The sequence below is a fragment of the Hemitrygon akajei genome, chromosome 23, assembly GCF_048418815.1.
Source record: "Hemitrygon akajei chromosome 23, sHemAka1.3, whole genome shotgun sequence".
Taxonomy (NCBI): domain Eukaryota; kingdom Metazoa; phylum Chordata; class Chondrichthyes; order Myliobatiformes; family Dasyatidae; genus Hemitrygon; species Hemitrygon akajei.
The window spans coordinates 31141441-31162773 of record NC_133146.1 but is presented as its reverse complement, the minus strand read 5'-3'; the positions used below and the strand labels follow the sequence as shown (position 1 = coordinate 31162773).

The window sequence follows — 21333 nt, the reverse complement described above, 5'->3', positions numbered from 1 at the left end:
TTTCTTGCTCTTTGCATAGCATAAGGGGACCAGGAGAGGTTGCTGGTGAGTTTGGATGCCTAGAAACTTGAAGCTGTTGACCATCTCTACAGCAGCCTCATTAATCAGTGGGCTGGAGTCATCTACCAGGAGTCATGTAAAGTCAGACTGAATAAGAATATCAATTTACCTTCCCTGAACAGCATTAGTGAACTAAATGAGATGTTACAAGATTTGTTGTCGTCATTAATGATTATGAACTTTTTTAAAATAAATTCTGAATTATTAATTCCACAGCTGCAACAGGGGAGTTTGGCCTTTTGTGTGTTGTTGTTAGGGGAATTTGGATTTGTGTCTCCCAGTTGTTAGTTCAGGCCTCCAGATTACCAGTCTTCTTGCTTAACTACTGCAACAGAACTGTAAGTAATGATTAATGAGCTGCACTTTTACTTGCCAATGAAAGGTTCCTGAAAGGATATTAAATGGATGGCATTTATGATGTGCAGGTGGTCAGACTGAAACAAATCGACTGCTGTGGTTGGCACCCTGCAAAGAGATGTATTTTTCTAACAAGTTGGCAGAAAAGAGCTGACAAGGTGATCGATTGCTCGTTGCAACACCCAGAAATTCTGGCTGTAAATGTTAAAGATAATATCATATTTCAGTGAAGGTGCCAAGGTATTTTTTACTCTGAAGATTTCTATAACAACTTTTTATCCCAAATATGAACCATCTAACCTTATTACTCCAAAGCTGTCATTCAGCATTGAGGCTTTTTGAACAGTTTCAGTGCATGGTCTATGAAGTTGCAAATAACATCTATAACATTAATAGACATCAATAAAGTAATATTCTTCAAACCTCAGTTATTGTATAATATAAGATGCCTGCTATCTGGGCTCCTTTTTTAAACCTTTCGAAAATAGAATCTTTCTAGCTCTTACCCCCCCATGACCTAAAACTGTCCTTTCAAATGTGTCTGCATTCTGGAGTTTGCAGCTTCATCTTCGATGTCTTTTCATCCATTACGAGCACAGGAGCTACTGCTTTCTGCCTTACAACAGTGATAGCACTTCAGAAATATTTAATTGGATGTAATCCAAATCATAGCATCTGGGTAATGGGCTGGAGCACACCAAGTTTTACTTAGGGACATGTAGAAAACTGGCTCAAATGTGTAAATCAGCTTGTTTCTGGACCTCTACGCCTCTGTATGGAAGTGTGGAATGAGCTGGAGTTCAGATGCCATGTCAGAACATAAACGTCCTGAGGCTGGGCCAAATGGGCTTTGCTTTCAATCTTACATCAGTCTTAGTGATGTGTGTCATATGGCCTCATTCACTTACCTGCGATTATTGGAAATGTAAGTCCAGGCAAATTGTTTTATTCAGTTTATTTTATTTAATCTTAATGCTTATAATTAAGCACTTTAAAGTAGAGTTCTTACTTACAGTTTATTAATATAATATTTTAAAATTAGTTAAATCAATTTGAACAGTTTTTAACCATTCAGATGAATTTAATAATTATTCTAAGTCCTTTCACATCAGTGCAGGGCATTTGATAGTGCCACTTGCAGCCTTGTTGCCTCTCCTGGCTAATTCCCTCCAGCATGGCAGCGACAGTAGCAAGGCTTCGAGGATGATAGGACCTCTGATTCAACAAACAGTAAGTGTGACTGTGCGACCAAGTAACAGCAGGTGTTGATGAAAATCTTTTATTAAGCTCTCTTTGATTAAACTTTCAGATATTCCTATTGACTCACAATCAAACACTATACAACCTAGTATTATTCATTTACTTTTTTTCTTAAATTCCTTTTCCCTCTATTACAACTTCAAGATGTACTATTTTCTGCCTTACAACTTGTGATAGCACTTCAAAAATACTTAATTGGCTGTAAACTGAATTAGCGCATCTGGATAATGGGGTGGATCACACCAAGTTTTACTTACAGACTTTGTAGGGAGCTATCAACTGGTTTAAATATGTAAGTTAGCTTGGGACAATAGAGATCAGATGCGAGGGGTCAGAATGTAAATGCCCTGAGCTTACAATTTGTCCTCTTTTGCATAATGGATACTTGTCAGTCTTTGCTAACTATAGTTTTTCACAATTCCTTTTGTATTTCTTTATTTTCCTGTAAATGCCTGCAAGAAAATAAATCTCAAGGTAGTACATGGTGACATATATGTACTTTAATAATAAATTTACTTTGAACTGTGAACTTTGGTCTTCAACTAACAAAGAGGGAATATAAGTGACATTGAAAAGTTTCAGAAAAATTAGTTGAAAAATTAAAGTTAGTTGGTTAACAAAGAAATTATTGAACACTTGGTTTAATTTTTGGCATTTATATGCTCACATCTGCCCCCCACCCTTAACTCCTTACAATAAACTCCAGCTGTTCAAATGAAGCAAATGGTTCCCTTTGATACTATAGAAATATATTAGGACATCATTTCCTAAAGAAAATAATAGCTCTCGTTTTTATGATGCTTCTTCTGACTTCCAAATGTGTTTTGCAGCTAATTAGAGGATGCAGTTACCATGTAATATAGGAAACACAGCAGTTTCTTTGCACACAACTGGTTCCTGCAAACATAAACAACCAGATATGCCATTCTTGAGATGTTGTTTGAAAGATAAATGTTGGCCCTGTAACTAGGAAATCTCTCCAGGTTTCTGATTATTAGCATGCCCAAATGTGAGAGCAGGTGTGGTATCATCCAAAAAGACAAGTACTGCATTTCCACCTTACTGCATAAAAAAACAGTTTTGATTATCTATCCGTTCAAGGGTCTGCAGTGGAACTTGAACCCATAACCTTCTGACTCAGAGGCACTGATGCTATAAATGAGGTTAAGTGTATTTTTCCTCAATCCTGCTAAGTCTTTTCAACCAACTAAACTGACCTATTCTGTAAAATTTCAAGTGTCTGCAATGTTCAGGGGCCAGCAGTTCTCAGTCTCTAGTACTGTGACCATCTCTGAGGCTCAGAGGGAAAGGGTGCAGTTAGACAGGGTGATAGAGTTAGGTCAATCAATAGTGAGGGGGTAAGGCAGGAGATTCTGTGGCTGCAGAAGAGATGTCAGGATAGTGTGTTGGTTCCTGGATGCCAGGGTCAAAGGTGTTTCAGAATAGCTGCAGTAAATACTTCAGGGTAAACCGAGGTTGTTGGACATTTGGTACAAATGATAGAGAACAAAGGATGAGGTGCTATAGAATGAGTACAGGGAATTTGGTAAGAAATTGAGAAACAGGACCTTGAGGATACTGATCTCTAGATTTCTCTGTGTCACATGATAGTGAGGCAAGTTCAAAGTTCTAACTACATTTATTAGCAACATGCATATATGGCACCATATACTACCCTGACATTTGTTTTACTGCGGGCATTCATTTAAAGAGAAAGAAACGTAATAAAATCGATAAAAATGCAAATGACCAGTGTGCAAAAACAACAAACTATGCAAATACAAAAAAGAAAGAAAAAAAACAATAAATATAGAGAACATGAGTTTTAGAGACCTTAAATGTGAGTCCATAGGTTGTGGAATCAGTTCAGCTTTTCCTGAACCTGGTGGTGTGGGACTTCAAGCTCCTGTACCTCCTTCCTGATTGCAGCAGTGAGAAGAGACCATGGCCTGGATAGTTGGGGGTCCTTGATGATGGATGCTGCTTTCCTGCAACAGGGCTCCTTGTACATTTGCTCATTGGTGGGGAGGGCCTTGCCCGTGATAGATGTGTGTCCACTACTTTTGTAGTTCTTTTCCGTTCAAGGGCATTGGTATTCCCTTACCAAGCCATGATGAAGGACAGGCTAGCTAAAACTATGGCTGAGGAGCTGGTGCAGGAAGCAGGGGTTCAGGCTCTTTGACCATTCGGATCTCTTCTGGGGTAGAGGTGACTTCTAAAAGAGGGATGGGTTGCATTTGAACCATTGAGGGACCAACATCCTTGCAGGTAACTTTACCGATGCTACACAGGAGAATTTAAAATAGATTGGGATGGGACTGAGCAGGAGCAACTCATGGATAAAGCAGTGGTCAGTGAGAACAGGCTTAATAATCAGGAGAGGTGGGGAAACTGTAAAGGCAAGGAACGGAGTACCTGATTAAAAAAAAACTGCATTTATTTCAGTGCTCAAGGTTTAACAGGAAAGGCAGACAAACTTAATATGTGCATTGGCTCTAAGGACTGAGATATAATTCCATAAGATATAGGAGCACAATTAGTCCATTTGACCCATCAAGTCTGCTTTGCCATTTCATCATGGCTAATCCATTTCCTTCTCAGCCCCAATCTGCTGCATTCTCTCCATATCCCTTCATGCCCTGACTAATTAAGAATTAATCAACCTCTGCCTTAAGTATACTCAATGACTTGGCCTCCAAAGCCATCTGTGGCAATGAATTCCACAGCTTCAACACATTCTGGCAAAAGAAATTCCTCCTCATTTCCATTCCAAATGGATGTCCCTCAATTCTCATGCTGTGTCCTCTGGTCTTAGATCCCTTCACCATAGGAAATATCCTCTCCACATCAATTCTATCAAGGTTTTTCAACATTTGATAGCTTTAAAAGAAATCTCACCTCATTCTTCTAAATTCCAGTGAACACAGGCTACAGCCATCAAATGCTCCTCATCTGATAAGCCTTTCAATCCTGGAATCAATTTTGTGAACCTTCTCTGAACCCTCTCCAATGTAAGTCATCCTTTCTAAGAGGCCCAAAACTGCTCACAATACTCCAAGTGAGGTCTCATCAGTACCTTATAAAGCCTCAACATTACTCCCTTGCTTTTGTACTCTAGACCTCTAGAAATGATTGCTAACATCGCATTTGTCTTCCTAACCACCGAGTCAACCTGCAAATTAACCTTTAGAGAACCCTGCCTGATGACACACAACTCCCTTTGCAACTCAGATTTTTGAAATTTCGCTCCATTTAGAAAATAGTCTACACTTTTATTTCTTCGACTAAAGTGCATGACCATACACGACCCCACACGGTATTCCATCTGCCACTTCTTTGCCTATTCTCCTAATCTGTCTAAGTTCTTCTGTAGTCTCTCTGCTTCCTCAAAACTACCTGCCCCTCCACTTATCTTTGTATTATCTGCAAACTTGTCATAAAACCATCAATTCCTTCAACCAAATCTTTGACATATAACATAAAGAGAGCCCTGTGGAACACCACTAGTCACTGGCAGCCAAGCAGAAAAGGCTTCCTTTATTGCCACTTTTTACCTCCTGCCAATCAGCCAATGCTAGAATATTTCCTGTAATGCCACAGGCTCTTAACTTGTTAAACAGCCTCATTTGTGGCACCTTGCCAAACGCCTTCTGAAAATCCAAGTACACAACATCCACCAATTCTCCTCTGCCTAGGCACAGGAGTACATTCAGCCAGAGACTCATTCCACCGAGATGTAACACTGAGCGTCATAGGAAGTCATTCCTACCTGTGGCCATCAAACTTTAGAACTCCTCCCTTGGGGTGTCAGACACCCTGAGCCAATAGGCTGGTCCTGGACTTTATTTCCACTTGGCATGATTAACTTATTATTATTTAATTATTTATGGTTTTATATTGCTATATTTCTTCACTATTCTTGGTTGGTGCGGCTGTAACGAAACCCAATTTCCCTCGGTATCAATAAGGTATGTCTGTCTGTATCCTGCTTGTTATTTCTTCCAAGAATTCCAAATAGATTTGTCAGGCAAGATTTTCCTTTAAGGAAACCATGCTGACTATGACCCATTTTATCATGTGTCTCCAAGCACCCTGAAACCATATTTTTAACAGTTGACTCCAACATCTTCCCAACCACTGAGGTAAGATTAACTGGCTTATAATTTCCTTTCTTCTGCCGCTCTTCCTTCTTAAAGAGTGGAGTCACATTTGCAATCTTGCATGCCTCCGCAACCATTCCAGATCCATTGATTCGTGTAAGATTATTATAGTCATAACAGAAACATGGCTGAGAGAAGGACAGGACTGGCTGCTTCCTATCTCAGAATACAGATGCTTCAGTTGTGACAGAGGACCAGGTAAGCAAGGAGGGAGATGTTGTCTTTTTGTAAGGGCAGACAGAATGGCATTACTTACGGATAACATTCCTGGGGAGCTTCCAATGAGGTTGTAGAGATAGAAAGGAGAGGGTCACTCCAGTGGGATTGAATTATAGACCCCCCAGTAGTCAGTGGGAAGTTGAGGAGCAGGTGTGTAGAAAGATTACTCATAGCTGCAAACGTAATAGGGTTGTATTAGTGCAAGATTTTAATTGCAGTGGTATTGATTGGAATGCCCAAAGAATTAAAGGCCTAGACTGGGTGAAATTTGCAAAAATGTGTCCAGGAAAGTTTCCTGAGTCAATATATAAAGAGCCCTGCTGAGGAGAATCCAAACTGGATCTCCTCTTAGGGAATGAGGCAGGGTAAGTAACTGAAGTGGCAGTCAGGGAGCAGATTGCCACAAGCAACTATAAATCTTTTGACTTTAAGATAGTATTGGAAAAGTGTAGGACAGGAACATAGGTTAGGGTATAAAATTGGAGCAGGGCTAAATTTGTGTGAATTAGACAGGATCTTGCAGAGGTCGATTGGGTGCACCTTTGGAAAGGAGTAAACAGCAAGAGCGAGGCTTTTAAGAGTGTTATATCAACAGTCCAGGAGCAGCATCCTCCTGTTAGGGTGAAGGGTAAACCTGGCAACTTTACGGAACCACGGCTGATGAGATATATTCAGGCTCCGGTCAAGAAAAAGAAGGAAACATAAACTGGGTTTAGGTCAAGTCAATCCCTTGACGACTATAAAAAATTAAGAATACTTTTAATCTTTGCATTGTTTAAGGGTGAGAGGCAAAATATTTAAAAGGGATGTGAGGGTTATCCTTTTCATGCAGAGGGTTGAGTATATGGAATGAGCTGCCAGAGGAAGTGGTTAAGATAGGTATAATAGTATCATTTAAGAAGCATTTGGATAGAAGGGTGGGCTTGGAAGGATATGGGCTGAACACTGGAAATTGGGAGTAATTGGATGGACACTGTAGTCAGCATAGACTCATTAGGCCAAAGGGCCTGGGCCCCATGCTTTATTGCTCTGATACTGTTGTAAATATTTATGACCAAAGCCATAGGATTTACAATAATCACCAAATCAAAATGTGGCAAAGTTAGAAGAGATTTTGAACAACTAATGTTGTAAATTACAGTCCAATACAAAGAGAACTTCTATTTCTATTCAATATATATCAATTCTCATAAAACTAACATATATAAACCCTTTGTTGAAGAAGAATTTCAATTATTATAAATAATGATGGTATTTTACTTCACGGAGCTGCACTAAGCAGCTTAAATATAGTTACACTGTGCCTACCCAAGTACATGTGAAAAATTTGTCTAAAATGAATCATTGAGGTAGCAGGGTAGTGTAGTGGTTAGTGTAACGCTATTACAGTTCTCTCCATCACTGCGTGGGTTTCCTCCGGGTGCTTCCACATTCTGAAGATGTACAGTTTAGGGTTAGTGAGCTGTTGATGCCAGAAGCATGGCTACACAGCATAATCCTGGCTGATTTGATTTGACACAAGTTACGCTTTTCACTGTAAATGCATATGCATATGATCAATAGAGCTAATCCTTAATCTTTATCTCCATAAAACACTAAATCCTCAACTCTCCGACTTGCACTCCTGTTAAGTGAGACTATACTCCACAAGCAGAGATTTACTAATTTTCTCAGCTGCGCTTCATCAAGTAAAGTACAGAAGGAAGCCAATGCCTGAGTACAAGAAAGTGAAATGCAATTGAATAACACTTCCATTTGCGATCATCTAACAATCTATCAACATAGAGAACAGTGCATCAAAATAATTTTAAAAAATTAACAACTGAATTTAGTAAAATATTGATGTCAAGAAGCCAGGATAAACCTCTATGCACTGGATATCCAGTGTGTTTATTGCCTTTGCACATATTTGTTTGCTTGCCACAGAATTGCAAAGGAAATGTGCAGTCTGGAGCAGAGAAATGGTCAGGGAAGAGTAGAGATCTGGTGGTTAAGGGATTATTGAAATTGACAGCAAAGTTATACATTGGAAGAGATGGGTGGGGGCTGTGGTGCTGGTAGATCTACTCTGTAATAGGGCTTCCATCAGAAATATGAGATGGGATCAGGGAAAGGAGGGAGGCACTGATAGAACCAGAGATGTCTCATTTTGGGGTCCGAGTTTATTTGAGGAGGGGTAGGATGTGGTGAGACTAGTGGATAAACAGTTCAGTAATGGAAGAGTTAAAAGTAGAGTATAGGCTTTACATTAGTTGAGATTTAAGCTGGCACAGTGCAATGAAAGTATGGTTGCCCAAGAACCACAAATCCTTGCTGCACAGGACAATACGGACTTATTTCCCAGGCCACGCTCCCAGGCAGAGTAGACCTGCACCTTAGCAACTTGACACAGACCTTATTCTGAAGATGCATCAGAAATGACCACAGTTAAGTGCCCAGTTAAACTTGTATTGAAGTGCAAAATGATCCAGAAATGATTCTGTCATTCTGTAAAAATCACAATTCAATCGCATAACACAACAACAAATCAATCTAATTTCTCAGCCCATAACTACAATATGAATAACAGAATGGCTGAAAATGTAAACCAAAGAACTTAATTGACTTACCGAATCAGGTTTGCCATCCGATGCAGTGACAATCAATATGTATCGATCAGTACTCTCCCTGTCTAAAGATTTTTCTAAGACTAACAGTCCAGTGCTAGGGAAAAGAGAATATAAGAAATGGTTTTAATAAACATACTGCAGAAGTTTAAGAGGTTAAAAATGGACCAAAGTGTATTGAGATTTTAGAATGAATTACTGTAATTTTAAGCAACATAAAAAATTTCAGTCAGTAATACTGTATATCACACACAAATTGATACTATACACAGATAAAACACATATTACACATAAAAATTGTCATTATTTTATATAGAAGGAGCAAATTCAGCACACTTCATAATATTTTTGTGAAAGCACTGTCTGCAGTTCCTGATTATGCATTGACTCGATCTCTATTTCAGACCAACGTGAAATACAGTGAATTCCAGTTAATTGGGACACATCGGGATCAGTACATCTTGGTCCAATTAAGCAGCTGCCCACATTAACTGAAGGTTATGGAAATAGTTAAAAGGTAGAAAAAAGACAAGCTACCAATTTACTGAGCAACAAATTGTTACGTATTGTAACATAAAACTAATCGAAAGAGAGACATGAAGCTGGGAATAATGTGTCTCCTTCGTTCTTTACTTTTAGTAAGGCATGCCTATATGAAATGGTTGCATAATGATGTATGCCATTCACATACATAGTATATATAATCCATAATGAATTATTTGAACAAAGAATACTTAATCAAACAATATATTTACAATATTACTCAAACATTGTGAACTATTAAATACACAAAACAGATTATATATTTAAATGAAATACAGAACAAATTAGAATTCTACTAGTAATGCTCTGGTTAAGATTTCTACTGCTGTGCTGTGAGGTATTTCTATTTTAGCAGTTCTCTGCAAAAGCAGTGTGTCCTGTTGGTAAGAGTGCACAGATATACAAATATTAGAAAAGAATTAAGAAAGAATACAAAAATGTAACCTCAAACAGTCTAACAGGAGGGGTCATCGCTTCTCCGGCTACAGGTTGACTCATTAGAGAGCCTAATGGCCGAGGGTGAGAATGACATCACGCTTTGGAGCAGCACTGTTGTCTTAGTCCATTACTAAAAGTGCTCCTCTGTTTAGCCAAGGTGGCAAGCAGAGAGTGAAAAACATTGTCCACAATTGCCAGGATTTTCCAGAGGGTCCTTTGTTCAGTTTGACTCTTATAACAGAGCCAGCCTTATTAATCAGTTTATTCAGCCTGTTGGTGTCACCATATTGATGCCATTGCCCCAATACACCACCACATAGAAGATTGTACTGGTGACAACAGACTGCGAGAATATGTGATGGAAAGGCCTGCATACTTCAAAGGATCTCAGTCTCCTCAGAAAGTAAAGGCAACTTGGCTCTTCTTGTACACAGCCTCTGTGTTGGTGCTCCACTCAGGTCTGTCATCCAGGTCCACCCCCAGGTACTTGTAGGTTCTCATCATATCCATGTCCTCACCATCAATAATAACAGGGAGCAGTGCAGGCCTAGTCTTCCTAAAGTCCATCACCATCTCCTTTGTCTTACTGATGTTGAGCGGCAGATGATTCAGCTTGCACCATCTGACAAAGTCCTCTACCAGGACCCTGTAATTGTCCTCCTGTCCTCCCTACATACACCCAACTATTGCTAAATCACCAGAGAATTTCTGCAGATGACATGACTCAATGTTGTATCTAAAGTCTGAAGTATACAGGGTAAACAGGAAGGGAACCAATATGGTCCTCTGTGGTGCCCCAGGGATTAATTAAATTAATTAAAGATAATTAAATTTAAGGTATTTTAATGAAAATATAGTTACTTGTATTTATATGTAAATTTAATTAAATCAATATAATTAATATTTGTTTCACTTCATGAGACAGAGGGCAGTGTCAAAGATGTACATTTAAAAAAAAAAAGTATTTGGGGTTTTAGCAGAGAGCAGTACAATCCCAATCAAGTGTTTCCAAAACAACAAGAAGGTACCAATGATCAATCTGACCAATGACGACGTCCTGCAGATAATTCAATAAACTACTTTTTCTTGTTTTACATATGCTTCTACTACTAAACTGCATGTGACTGGAGCCTGCAATTTACATTTGATGATATGCTTTAGGGCCAACAGAGCGATCTAGTGCTTTTGCTGTCTCCGGGGGAATTCAGCGAGGTTGAGAGCACAGTGTGTGGTCTAAAGGCAGAGCATGAATCCACTATCAGCTCCATTACTTCTCGTCGATCAAAGTGTTGAGCAAGAGTGAAATCAACGAGGATGAGAGCTGAAGGTGAGCTGGTGTCCAGTGCCATCTGCTTGTGTTTGACCTGTTTCCCTCTCCCTCGCTGGAAGAGTCTTGAATCTCATTTTGAAAGGTATGATCAGTGTGGCTCATGGTGCTAGACTCTTTTTTTGCAGGACTTTGCAGTGCATGTTACATATGTTTCTGGGTTCTGTTGACTCTTTTTTCCATTTTACATGATTTAACAGTGAGCTTCAGCACAAATTAGCTCTGTAGCCATCAGTCAACAAAAGACACAGTGCTAGAATGAACCAAATTGAACATTCCTAGACCATTCTGAGGACTGCAGTTTGATATTTTATATTCTGTTACTCGCTCACTTTCTGACGCATGTGTGATTTGTTCTGTTTTTCGACTGTTGGATGTTTGATGTTTTCTTTGAACAAGTTCCACGGCGTTTCTTTGTTTTTGGGTCTGCCTGCAGCAGTTTGAATCTCAGTGTTGTATACGGTATACACACTCTGATAATAAATGTACTTTGAATCTTTGAGCAAAAGAGTGCAATCCGAAGAACCCTGCACAAATTTATAGAGTTGTTAAGATACAGGAAGAGTTAAAAGGACATTTTGACTCACAAGGTAATAAGGTGGGTATCTTGATTTGGTAAGCAGTCATATACAAGAGACTGACAGAGATGTAGTAGTGGATGCGATTCAGCAGTTTCCCTAATCTAACAGATACAAAGTACCTGCTGCTGATCACAAGAACTGCAGGGCAAATGGGATGTTGTACTCAGTATTATTCAAGTTATAGAGCTAAAGGAATCTGGTAGTGATACAGTCCAGAAAATAAGAAAAAGGAGCTTAACAGGGGTATATTGTCCCCTCAAGCTTGCTCCACCATTCAACAACATAATGGCTGATCATCTGCTTTGTTCACTTGTATGCCTGATCCCCATATGCTTCAACCCCCTGCAATGCCTGTCCAGTGGTAGAGTTAAGGATATCCGGTAGTTGACAAAAAGTTTAGAGAAGGATGCAGAGGATCAATTTACTCTGAGCAATGTAGGAGAGTCCTTGATGAGAGCTTGGCAAGTGACTTCTGGTTGACTACCCAAGTCACAGACAATTTGAAATAGACCAAAGCAGACTAAATATAAGGCTGGAAACATGATTGGAAGTGGAATTATAATTGACGGAAGTGATATGGGAGGCAAAAGATTCCTTGGAAATTAAGTCATAGTTATCTGGGGTGCAGCCATCATTCAGCATCTTAGAATAACCATGTTTTAATATCACTGCTCTCTGAGTAGGCTCCAACTTCTTAATTTGACCACCTAACCAAGAAACCATCTCCATGGTTTTCCCTATTTCCGACCCTATTTGAGGTCCCAACTCCCCAATTTGAGCCCAACAATACAGTTTTGATTAGTCCCTTGCACCAGGCAACAATGGTTTATCACATGTCCTCCCAAGCACCTCTGTATTTCTAGGGCATAAAAATTACTGGCAGTAATAAAGCATTAATGACAAGGTGACAACAGGGCAACATTCAGAGTGCCCTAAGAGATTGCACAGAGCACATATAATAAGGTCAGTGAATTAATGAATGGGGACAAAGGCTACACCCAGTTCACGGGTACCTCGAGTTGCACATAGATGTTTGAGGTATTAGATCTTCAGTAAATGTTGGAAAATGTAGGAAGTGTGATGGTTCTGAAATGAAAGAATGAGATGAAGGCAAAAAACAAAAAGACCCAAAATAGGTTCAGTATGGGGAGTTACAAAATAAGAAAAGACTGAAGGAGGTATGTTATGAACTGTTTAACAGTAATCATAACATTAGACTGAACAGAAAATCAAATGAGCACACTGTATAAAACGTACATTGCAATGACCTGGGGCAGAGTAGGTAACTATCAAAATTAGGCTGGGAAGTGCATTGATAAAATGCTTTAAGACACTTTTCTGTAATAATGTAGAGCAATCAATAAAGGAATGAACTATTTTAGATTGAATATTAATGTAATAAGATAGGGTTAATTAGCAGTATTATTGTAAAAGATCCTTCTGGAAAGAATCATAGAATTTTTATATTAAGTTTATAATATTAATATTATTGTATATTAATATAAATTAATTTTAAACAAAAATGATTTCTGAAGTTTAATAACTCTTAATTAGATTAGGAAATTACATTAAATATGACGCTAGTACAGAAAAGCAATGAAAATTCTAAAATTTCTCAATAAGTATAGAGCCTTTAATGAAAATATATTACTACGTGTAATTGAAGGAATTAAGCATTGTATTAGATTAAAAGAAGAATTTCAGATGTGACCAAGAGAAGTGCCAAGGACTGAATTGGTTGATTTCAAAAATTAGCAACCAAGTAATTAGAAGAAAGAGGAATACTTAATGAGAATAAACTAACAATACAGACTAAAAGGATTCCAAAGGCTTTTGTAAGTAGACAACAACACATAATTTCCTGGGTGACACAGACAGAAGAAATTATATGGAGGAATAAGAAACTAGCAGAGATGTTAAACAAATATTTTGACTCTCTCTTTACAGAAGAGAGTTCATAACTAGAATTTTTGTGTAACCAAAGGTCTAATGAGTCTGTAAAACACCAAGTAATTAATATTAATGAAGAGCAATTATTGGAACAATTAATTGGACTAAAATCTGACAGATTCCCTGACCTGAAGGCCAGAGGTGTTGAGGTTCATGAACAATCTCCATGGTTTGAAAATTAATAACTGTAACCTCACTGTTTAAGGAAATAAGAAAGAGTAAAAACAGGAACTTTAGGCCAGTTTGCTTGACATCAGAAGCAGGGATGATAATAGGATCTATTATTAAGGCCCTGGCAACAGGATTTAGAAATTCACAACATGTTTAGACTGAATTAACATGGTTTTATGAAATCTTGCATATTGTTCTTTTTAGGATTTCTGAATGCATAACTAATAAAGTAATAAAAAGAGAACCATAGATGAGCATTGAACTTTCAGAAGATTTGAGTCGCATTTGATCTGATCACCTTGGGGTAACACTTCCCTATTTGAAAAAAACTTTAATGCATTATGTTTAACTTTCATGGTGGTTAATTGATGTTACTCACAAATTACTAAACATATGGTTTGATAGCATGTTATTTAAAATCAAACTTTTAGGTGACAGTTAGAACAAAGAACATTACTGCACAGTATAGGGCATTTGGCCCACAATGTTATGCTGACTTTTGAAAATTACGCTTAAGATTAATCTAATCCATCCCTCCTACACGGCCCTCCATTCTTCTATCGTCCATGTGCCTGTCTAAGAGTTTTTTTAAATGTCCCTAATGTATCTGCCTCTACCACCACCCTTGATAGAGCATTCCATGCACCCACCACTCTCTATGTAAAAGGTATCATTCAATAACAAGTATTATATTTTATTCCCACCAGCATAAGAGTTAAAACCATGTTCCTGTTCTGATGAACCCACAGCAGATAAACAACTGATAAATGTACCTACTTCAGCCTATGCGATTGAGATGATGGAAGCCACCGTGTACACTCCCAACACAAACCCTCTGACAATATGCTTACGCCAGACTCTACTTGCAAAACACTTGCATCATACTAATACTACCATATAAACTGCAAAATCTTCCCTTTTCTCACCTGCTGCTGAACCTCTCACCTCTGTCTTTTGTGGTTCTCAACTAACTTCCAATATTTTTCTGATCTGGCTTTTATCTTTCATCCTCTGTAAAATTAATCATCTTTAGAATTCCTCTACTGCCATCCTAATAAAATCCCATCAGTACATCACTTTACTGCTTTTTCTCTGCTCTAACTCCCAGTTGAGCAATAACTTGATCCAAAAATTCCATAATTTCTACCCTAATCCTTTCAAGGTCTTTTCCTTTCCTTCCTTCATTATAGATGATCACGTTTTGCTCCTGATCTCTAGAACTTTCATCTAAAATCTCTCCTTTCTATCTCATTTGTTCTTCAGAAGTCCGCAAAGGCTTGCTTCTAAACACAAGCATTTATTTATTGCTCTTTAATATTGGTCAATGTGGTTTGCTATCACATTCTATTTGTTAATGTTATCATGAATCATATTTCACTTTGGTACATGTGCTTTACATAAGCAAAACTTTACTTTTGAGAGCAGGGAATCTAGGGCTCAGCCATGTATAACTTTGACAGATTTTAAGAAGTATCTTGACTTTGTTAAGTGGAAACAAAACAACAAGATTATTCCTACAAGGAAATCCATAAGGTTTACTTCATGCTTTCACTGCCTAATCATAGCCTGAGTCTGAGTTCCACCACCGGAAGTTTTGACAGCATGAATCTTCCCAGCAGGATTTTAAAACCAGAACCTTTTACAAAGGCATTTACTGGTACAAGTGGAACTGACAACACAAAAGTAAACATATTGCTACTTGCCATTACTTATGTACGAATGGCAAATTCAAATTCAGACAAGTAACAGATGTGCAGTTAAATAAAGATATCCATTTCCACTTACCTCTGAGTAATGTTGAAAACCTGCTGTGGATCTCCATTTATAATACGATAAGTGATTGGATCTCTCTCACGATCTGTGGCCTAAATATATAAAATGGAATCAGTGTTATAATTCAATAATTAAAGGCTATTAACTAAACAAGCTATTAATCTGAAATTTTTGAAACCTTTGGAATGTACTTTCTTGTGCTGTTACATTGCATTAATTGTATTAATAGCTATGATACTCTTTATTTAGTAATTCTCGATTACTGTTAGAATCACATTTTAATGAAGTTCAAAAATTTCAGGCTTCCTTGGCAATGTTCCATCTAATTTTTAGTAGTCAGTGTGTGCTAAAATCTTACGTTGTGCAAATTTTTTTCCTGTGACAGAAGTATGTGCGCACTGAATGCACACATGGCACAGTTTATGTAGGTTTACATAATATTTGACATAAAACTGCACAGAACAACAACAAAATAACATGCATATTTAAGTCACTCAGTTATTTTTTCCCTCTTCTGTCTTTGGCATTTACCCATTCTTTGTAAACTCTATCTAGACTAATAGAACTTCCATCCAATTGACAGCTTTTGATTCTCATTAACATATCCAAATGACATTCACCTAAACGGTTTCTCAGCTTGTTTTTGAGTTGATTCATTAGGCTAAAACCTTGCTCACAGTCCACAATAGACGCAAGAAAGGTCCCCCCCAATGTCCATCAACTGTGCAAGGTCGCAAAGCTGTTCATTTTGAAGCACAAATGACACCATTTGAGCAAAGTTCGAAATCAGTTTGGGTTTAATTTTTTTTGCACGGAACATTTGAAATCATTAAACTGTCTAACTATTACAGTATTTTCAGATAGAAAGTCATGATATTTTAGACATAAGGCATTAACTTTTTCATCGCCAAATGTGAAGTCACAATCTGCAATTGCGGAGAATTCAAAAGCAGACCATTCTTGTACCTCAGCTTCAGGAAACATTTTTTCTAAAGACTATTTATAAAAGTCAACAGCAAACTTGTATCTACAGTGACGTTTTCTTCATGTTGTTGGCTTAGCAAAACTTTAACTGCACGAAACATTGTCTCCCAGATACTGCTTTCTTTTCTTGTTAATTTTGCCTCGTGCAAAATGAAGTGAATCAATCGGCGTCAGGCCACTCTTTTGCAGAATCTTGCAGTGCAGCCAGTTCATCAAAGAAATCACTTAAAACCTGTAAAGCTCCTTCAAAGTAATGTTCATCAAAGACATCACTTAAAACCTGTAAAGTTCTCTGCACTTCATGCCCTTCGCTTCTTTTGAATTCGAAATAGTGAATCAATTGTTTTTCAATAAAAACTTAGTAAGCTATCTACAGGATTTGAAACAGATCTTTGTAAACTTTACAATATGAACACTGTTCGCCAAAGATGGCTGCCGCTGTGATGCAGCTGTATAAACTGGAACAGGAAAGGTGAGGTGACGTAAATTAGTGACGTGCATTGTGGTATTTGAAAAACTGACTAACTAGTTAACAGAAACATATAGTTGAAAGATTATTTTCAATAAGTATAATGATTAATTACTACATTATTTTAGGTAACTAACTTATTGTGCGCACATTAATTTCCTTTGTGCGCTGGTTGAAAAACATGTGTGCGCGCTTAGAGGGAACATAGTTCCTTGGTGTGTGATTGTGCAACTGAACTTGAACACTTAAGTTGTCTACTCTAGAAAATAAGGCCATTAATCTTCAGGAAAAGGACTGTGCAGAAAGACTTACAAGAAACTGTATAGAGTGAGAATATGTATATCAGTGAGAAGGATATGCCAAAGCACAGTTTAACATCCCCACTGAAATAATGGAAAGTGCACAAGAAACAATTAAACATTTAACAACTAATATTACACAGTCATTTCAGAATCTCCAATGAACTCTCCATTGACTATTTCACTGAGCACGCAGTTATTACCACAAATCATAAAATTTGATAGCCATTTCCTAGTCAGATGTTTCTGGCAAGAGCAGCACTTAAAACAAAGCCAAGGGAGGAAGTTATTGATAAGTAGTACCTAATCAAATGGCTCCATGGAAAATATGTAGGCTTGTTATTTTCTCATCACAATTTCTCACTGGCTTGATTAAGTTGGCCTCAGTTTGCATTGTGTTACCCTGTTGTACGATCTTTTGTTACCTTCTGCAACAGCATAACCTCTAGGATCCCGCTGGCTGTGCTACTGTGATCATTCCATGAGATGGTTAAGTTATTCCTGGAGTCAGTGTGGTCCACTTTCGGATTGTAGAAGCTACAGCCCAGCCTACTGTGATAAACCTCTAACTGCTATGATTTCAAAAACACAAGAGATTCTGCAGATGCCGGAAGTCCAGAGTAACACACACAAAATGAACAAGGAACTCAACAGGTTATACAGCATTGATGTAAAGGAATAAACAGTCAATATTTCAGGCTGTGATCTTTCATCTGGACCTTCATTCTGATGATGGGTCCCAGTCTGAAACAACAATTCTTTATTCCTTTCCATAGATGCTGCCTGACCTGCTGGGTTCCTCCAGCATTTTGTGTGTGTTACCCCGTGATTTAAGAAGACACTTTTCAATTTTTCTTAAAGTCTCAAAATATCAAAGCATTTGGACAAAAATAGAAGAATATTTCTATAACTTAAAAGATTAAAAAAAGTTAAAAGTTCATTCAATTTAAACCTGTGTAAATTGATTAAAGTAGTGTTACTAATTAAAATTAAGCCGGCTAGTGGCGTAGTGGCATCAGCGCCGGACTTCAGAGTGAGAGGTCCCGAGTTTGAAACCGGCCGGCTCCCTTGCACGCTCTCCATCCGTACCTTGGTTGAGTGTCGAGCTAGCAACTCGACCTCGAAAAAAAAATCCTGGAGAGGAATGGGCTTTGCCAGGTTTCGGATGCCCAAAATACGCCGTACAATGAGCAATCACCAGAAAGATCGGTGCAAAAAAGCTTGTCATGACGACGCCCTGACGACTCCACCAGGAGTTAAGGGCGCACACACACAAATTAAAATAAAGAAACTCCTTTTTCAATTGAAGTTGCATTCAAATGAATAGGTTGTGTTAGTTGATGTTAAGCAGAGGGGTCAGATAATCAATGTGTCCAACCCTTTCAGTCAGTTCTTTACAGAATGGATACTGCACTTAGTTCTGAATCCATTGGCAGAACAAGATGCCTGACATGCCGCCCTCAGTTTCCGTATTTCCAGAGTGCAGGCGTGGAAGACTGGAATTCATCCCCACGAAATGGATGCAGCAGCCAAAGCAATTCGACCTGCTGAGTTTTGACCAGTTTTTAGAAATTATCGAATTTTAGGACGGCTGAAGAGACGTGCAAAATTCATCAGCTAAATCAACAGCCAAGCAACAGAGTTCATCAAACTCTCCAAGTCTGGGTAACGTACTAATGAATGTTCACACAAACACCGATAATTTCAGAGAAGACAGTGAATACTGGAAATCTGAAACCATTATTCAAAATACCTTAATTATTCGGGAGGTCAAACAGCAGCGTGTAGAGAAAAGGAGTCAGCGTTTCAGCTCGATGACTCTTCATCAGAGCTTATCCAGAGTGAACTTCCTGTCTCTCTCACTAGATTCTACATGGCCTGTTAAGTGCTTTAAGAATTTTCTGATAATAATACCCAGGCAGCAAGATTCCTGAGTTATCAGTGATGTTGTTAGTGTAAAACCAGCCTATCCTTTCAGTGAATACCATATTTTGGGTACAATTTCAAGCCTAATGAAGCAAAATGTGACTGAAAAACTTGACACCATTGCTGTTGTTGCTCAGTTGAGGGGAGGAAGGGGTTAATGTTTTCCTATATTCTCTCTGATAATCAGGAAATTGTCAACTAAACCCCAAATATCCATGTGTCGCAAGTGAAGTGGTCGCAGTATTTAACATCCTACCCTGTGTGCCAGGCTCTAATGACGTTTGTCTTTATTGTAAAGGGAATGAGGTTAGAAAGTCTACCCACAACTATACAGGCTATTGGTGAAATCGCACCTGGACTACTGTGTACAATTAAAGGAGGGATAGACTGGGATTAGAGATAGTTCAAAGAATACAAGTTTATTAGGAGGAGAAGATGAAAAGGGAGCACTATCTTTCTTCTGTTCCTTTTGAGGGTGAAACTCAGCTTCATTGGACAGCTCAGTCTGCCTATACTATTTCTTTGAAAGCCCTTCTTCATCCCCTTTCTTTTTCCTGCCACACAGCCTCTGACATGTTCCCTCTATGATTTATCCAATTCCATTTTCATTTTTTAAAATAAAACACACTGTCCTATTCACAAGATCTCCCTCCCATCCCCATCACTCCTATATCACACACACTTCACAGACTCATTGATTGCTGTATGAGTGTGGTCGGCAACACCTAGTATCCTTGGAATGAGAGGAAGCGAAAAGCCTGCCTTATCCTTCTTTTCCTGTTGCTAAGGAGACATGTGTAAATGGTTGCATAAGAAAATAGATCATCTGTTACATTTCTGGACTGTCAATTAGCTGAAGAAAATGTGTTTCCGAAGGGCATCAGAAAGGCTCTGCTGACTGGAAGTTCAAAACTACTTTGGGTTCAACACCAGGTCTAATTGCTCACTGTGCCTGCAGTCTCCATTGTAACAGTAGCCCTGTGTCAGTGATAAGCTTCCAGTTTAGTATCTCAGGCACATTGACCCTGCAGTGGTGACTGTGATGGGAGTGTGATCTGCCTGCCCTTTTGAAGTGGCCTCGAGAGACCTTGACTGTCAATAATTTTGTCAGTTCTGGCATTTGAAAGATTGCTGCTAGCTGTTCCACCACTTTTTCCTCTTTTGCCACTCACCCACAGCCCCAAGCCTCACCCCTCCTGATGTAATCCAGCAAAACAAAATGCCAAGGGGGACAAACTGCTGCAGAAGTTCCAATGGCAGCCGCTCATAATCAATGCCGGTTTATAAAAAATGTTTTAAAGAAAATAAAACAAAGTGCCTGAGTACAGGATTTATTCTAATCTGCTTTTAATTGATTAATCTTTCACAGTCTAGCTATGATAAAAAAAGCTGATAGGAAAAAATAAATTTTATTTTCCAACAGGTATGGCACAGAAACTGAAAATTTCAACACAGGTGCAATTTGTTTAAAGTTTCCAGAAACATTCATTATTAATTTCCAGTTAAAAGACCAGAGTAATCTTAGAGCTACATGACATCACCCCATTTCTCTCAATGTTTGTTAACCTTAATGCAGTTCCCTCTCTTCCAGTTTCTACTGCATTGGACTGGTTTCTGACCTATCTACGTAGCTGAGGCAAGACAGGTCAAAGATACTAATGACAAATTTGATAGTGGGAGTAATAATACCCATTTATCTTTCAATAGACTTTGACAGGGCAGTATTTAACAAAACCACTGGCTGCCAAACTAATCTGTTCAGTTCACCAGGAAGGAAATTGACCATCATTACCCTATTCATGACTCTAAATCTAAAAACAATCTAGTTGATTCAAGGTTGAGTCAGTTGCAAGGAAAACAAATACAATGATAGCATTCATTTCAAGAAGACTAAAATATGAAAGCAAGGAAGTACTGCCGAGGCTTTATAAAACATGTCCAGAAAACATATGGAATATTGTGACCGATTTTGGACCACATATCTAAGAAAGAATATGCCATTTGCTGAGAGGGTCCAGAGGAGATGAACGAGAATGATCACAGGAATGGAAGCCTAATGGATGAAAAGTATTTGATGTCTCTGGGCCTGCACATAAAGGAACTCAGAAAAACGAGGGAGGAATCTCATTGAAATCTACTAGTTACTGAAAGGCCTGGACAGAGAGGACATAGAGCCGATATTTCCATTAGTAAGAGAGTTCAGAATCCAA

The 21333-nt window shown here is 38.4% G+C and overlaps 1 protein-coding gene across 2 annotated transcripts in view; it reads right to left on the bottom strand.

The window, feature by feature from the left end:
* pcdh15b (protocadherin-related 15b) overlaps positions 1 to 21333 on the bottom strand; it is a 1734278-nt gene that overhangs the window by 400825 nt on the left and 1312120 nt on the right. For both annotated transcript variants that reach the window (XM_073027317.1, XM_073027316.1), the window contains exons 22-23: positions 15458 to 15537; positions 8666 to 8759 (exon numbers count right to left, since the gene is read on the bottom strand). In XM_073027317.1, coding sequence (XP_072883418.1) covers positions 8666 to 8759; positions 15458 to 15537 — 174 coding nt within the window. The remainder of the gene's footprint in view (positions 1 to 8665; positions 8760 to 15457; positions 15538 to 21333) is intronic.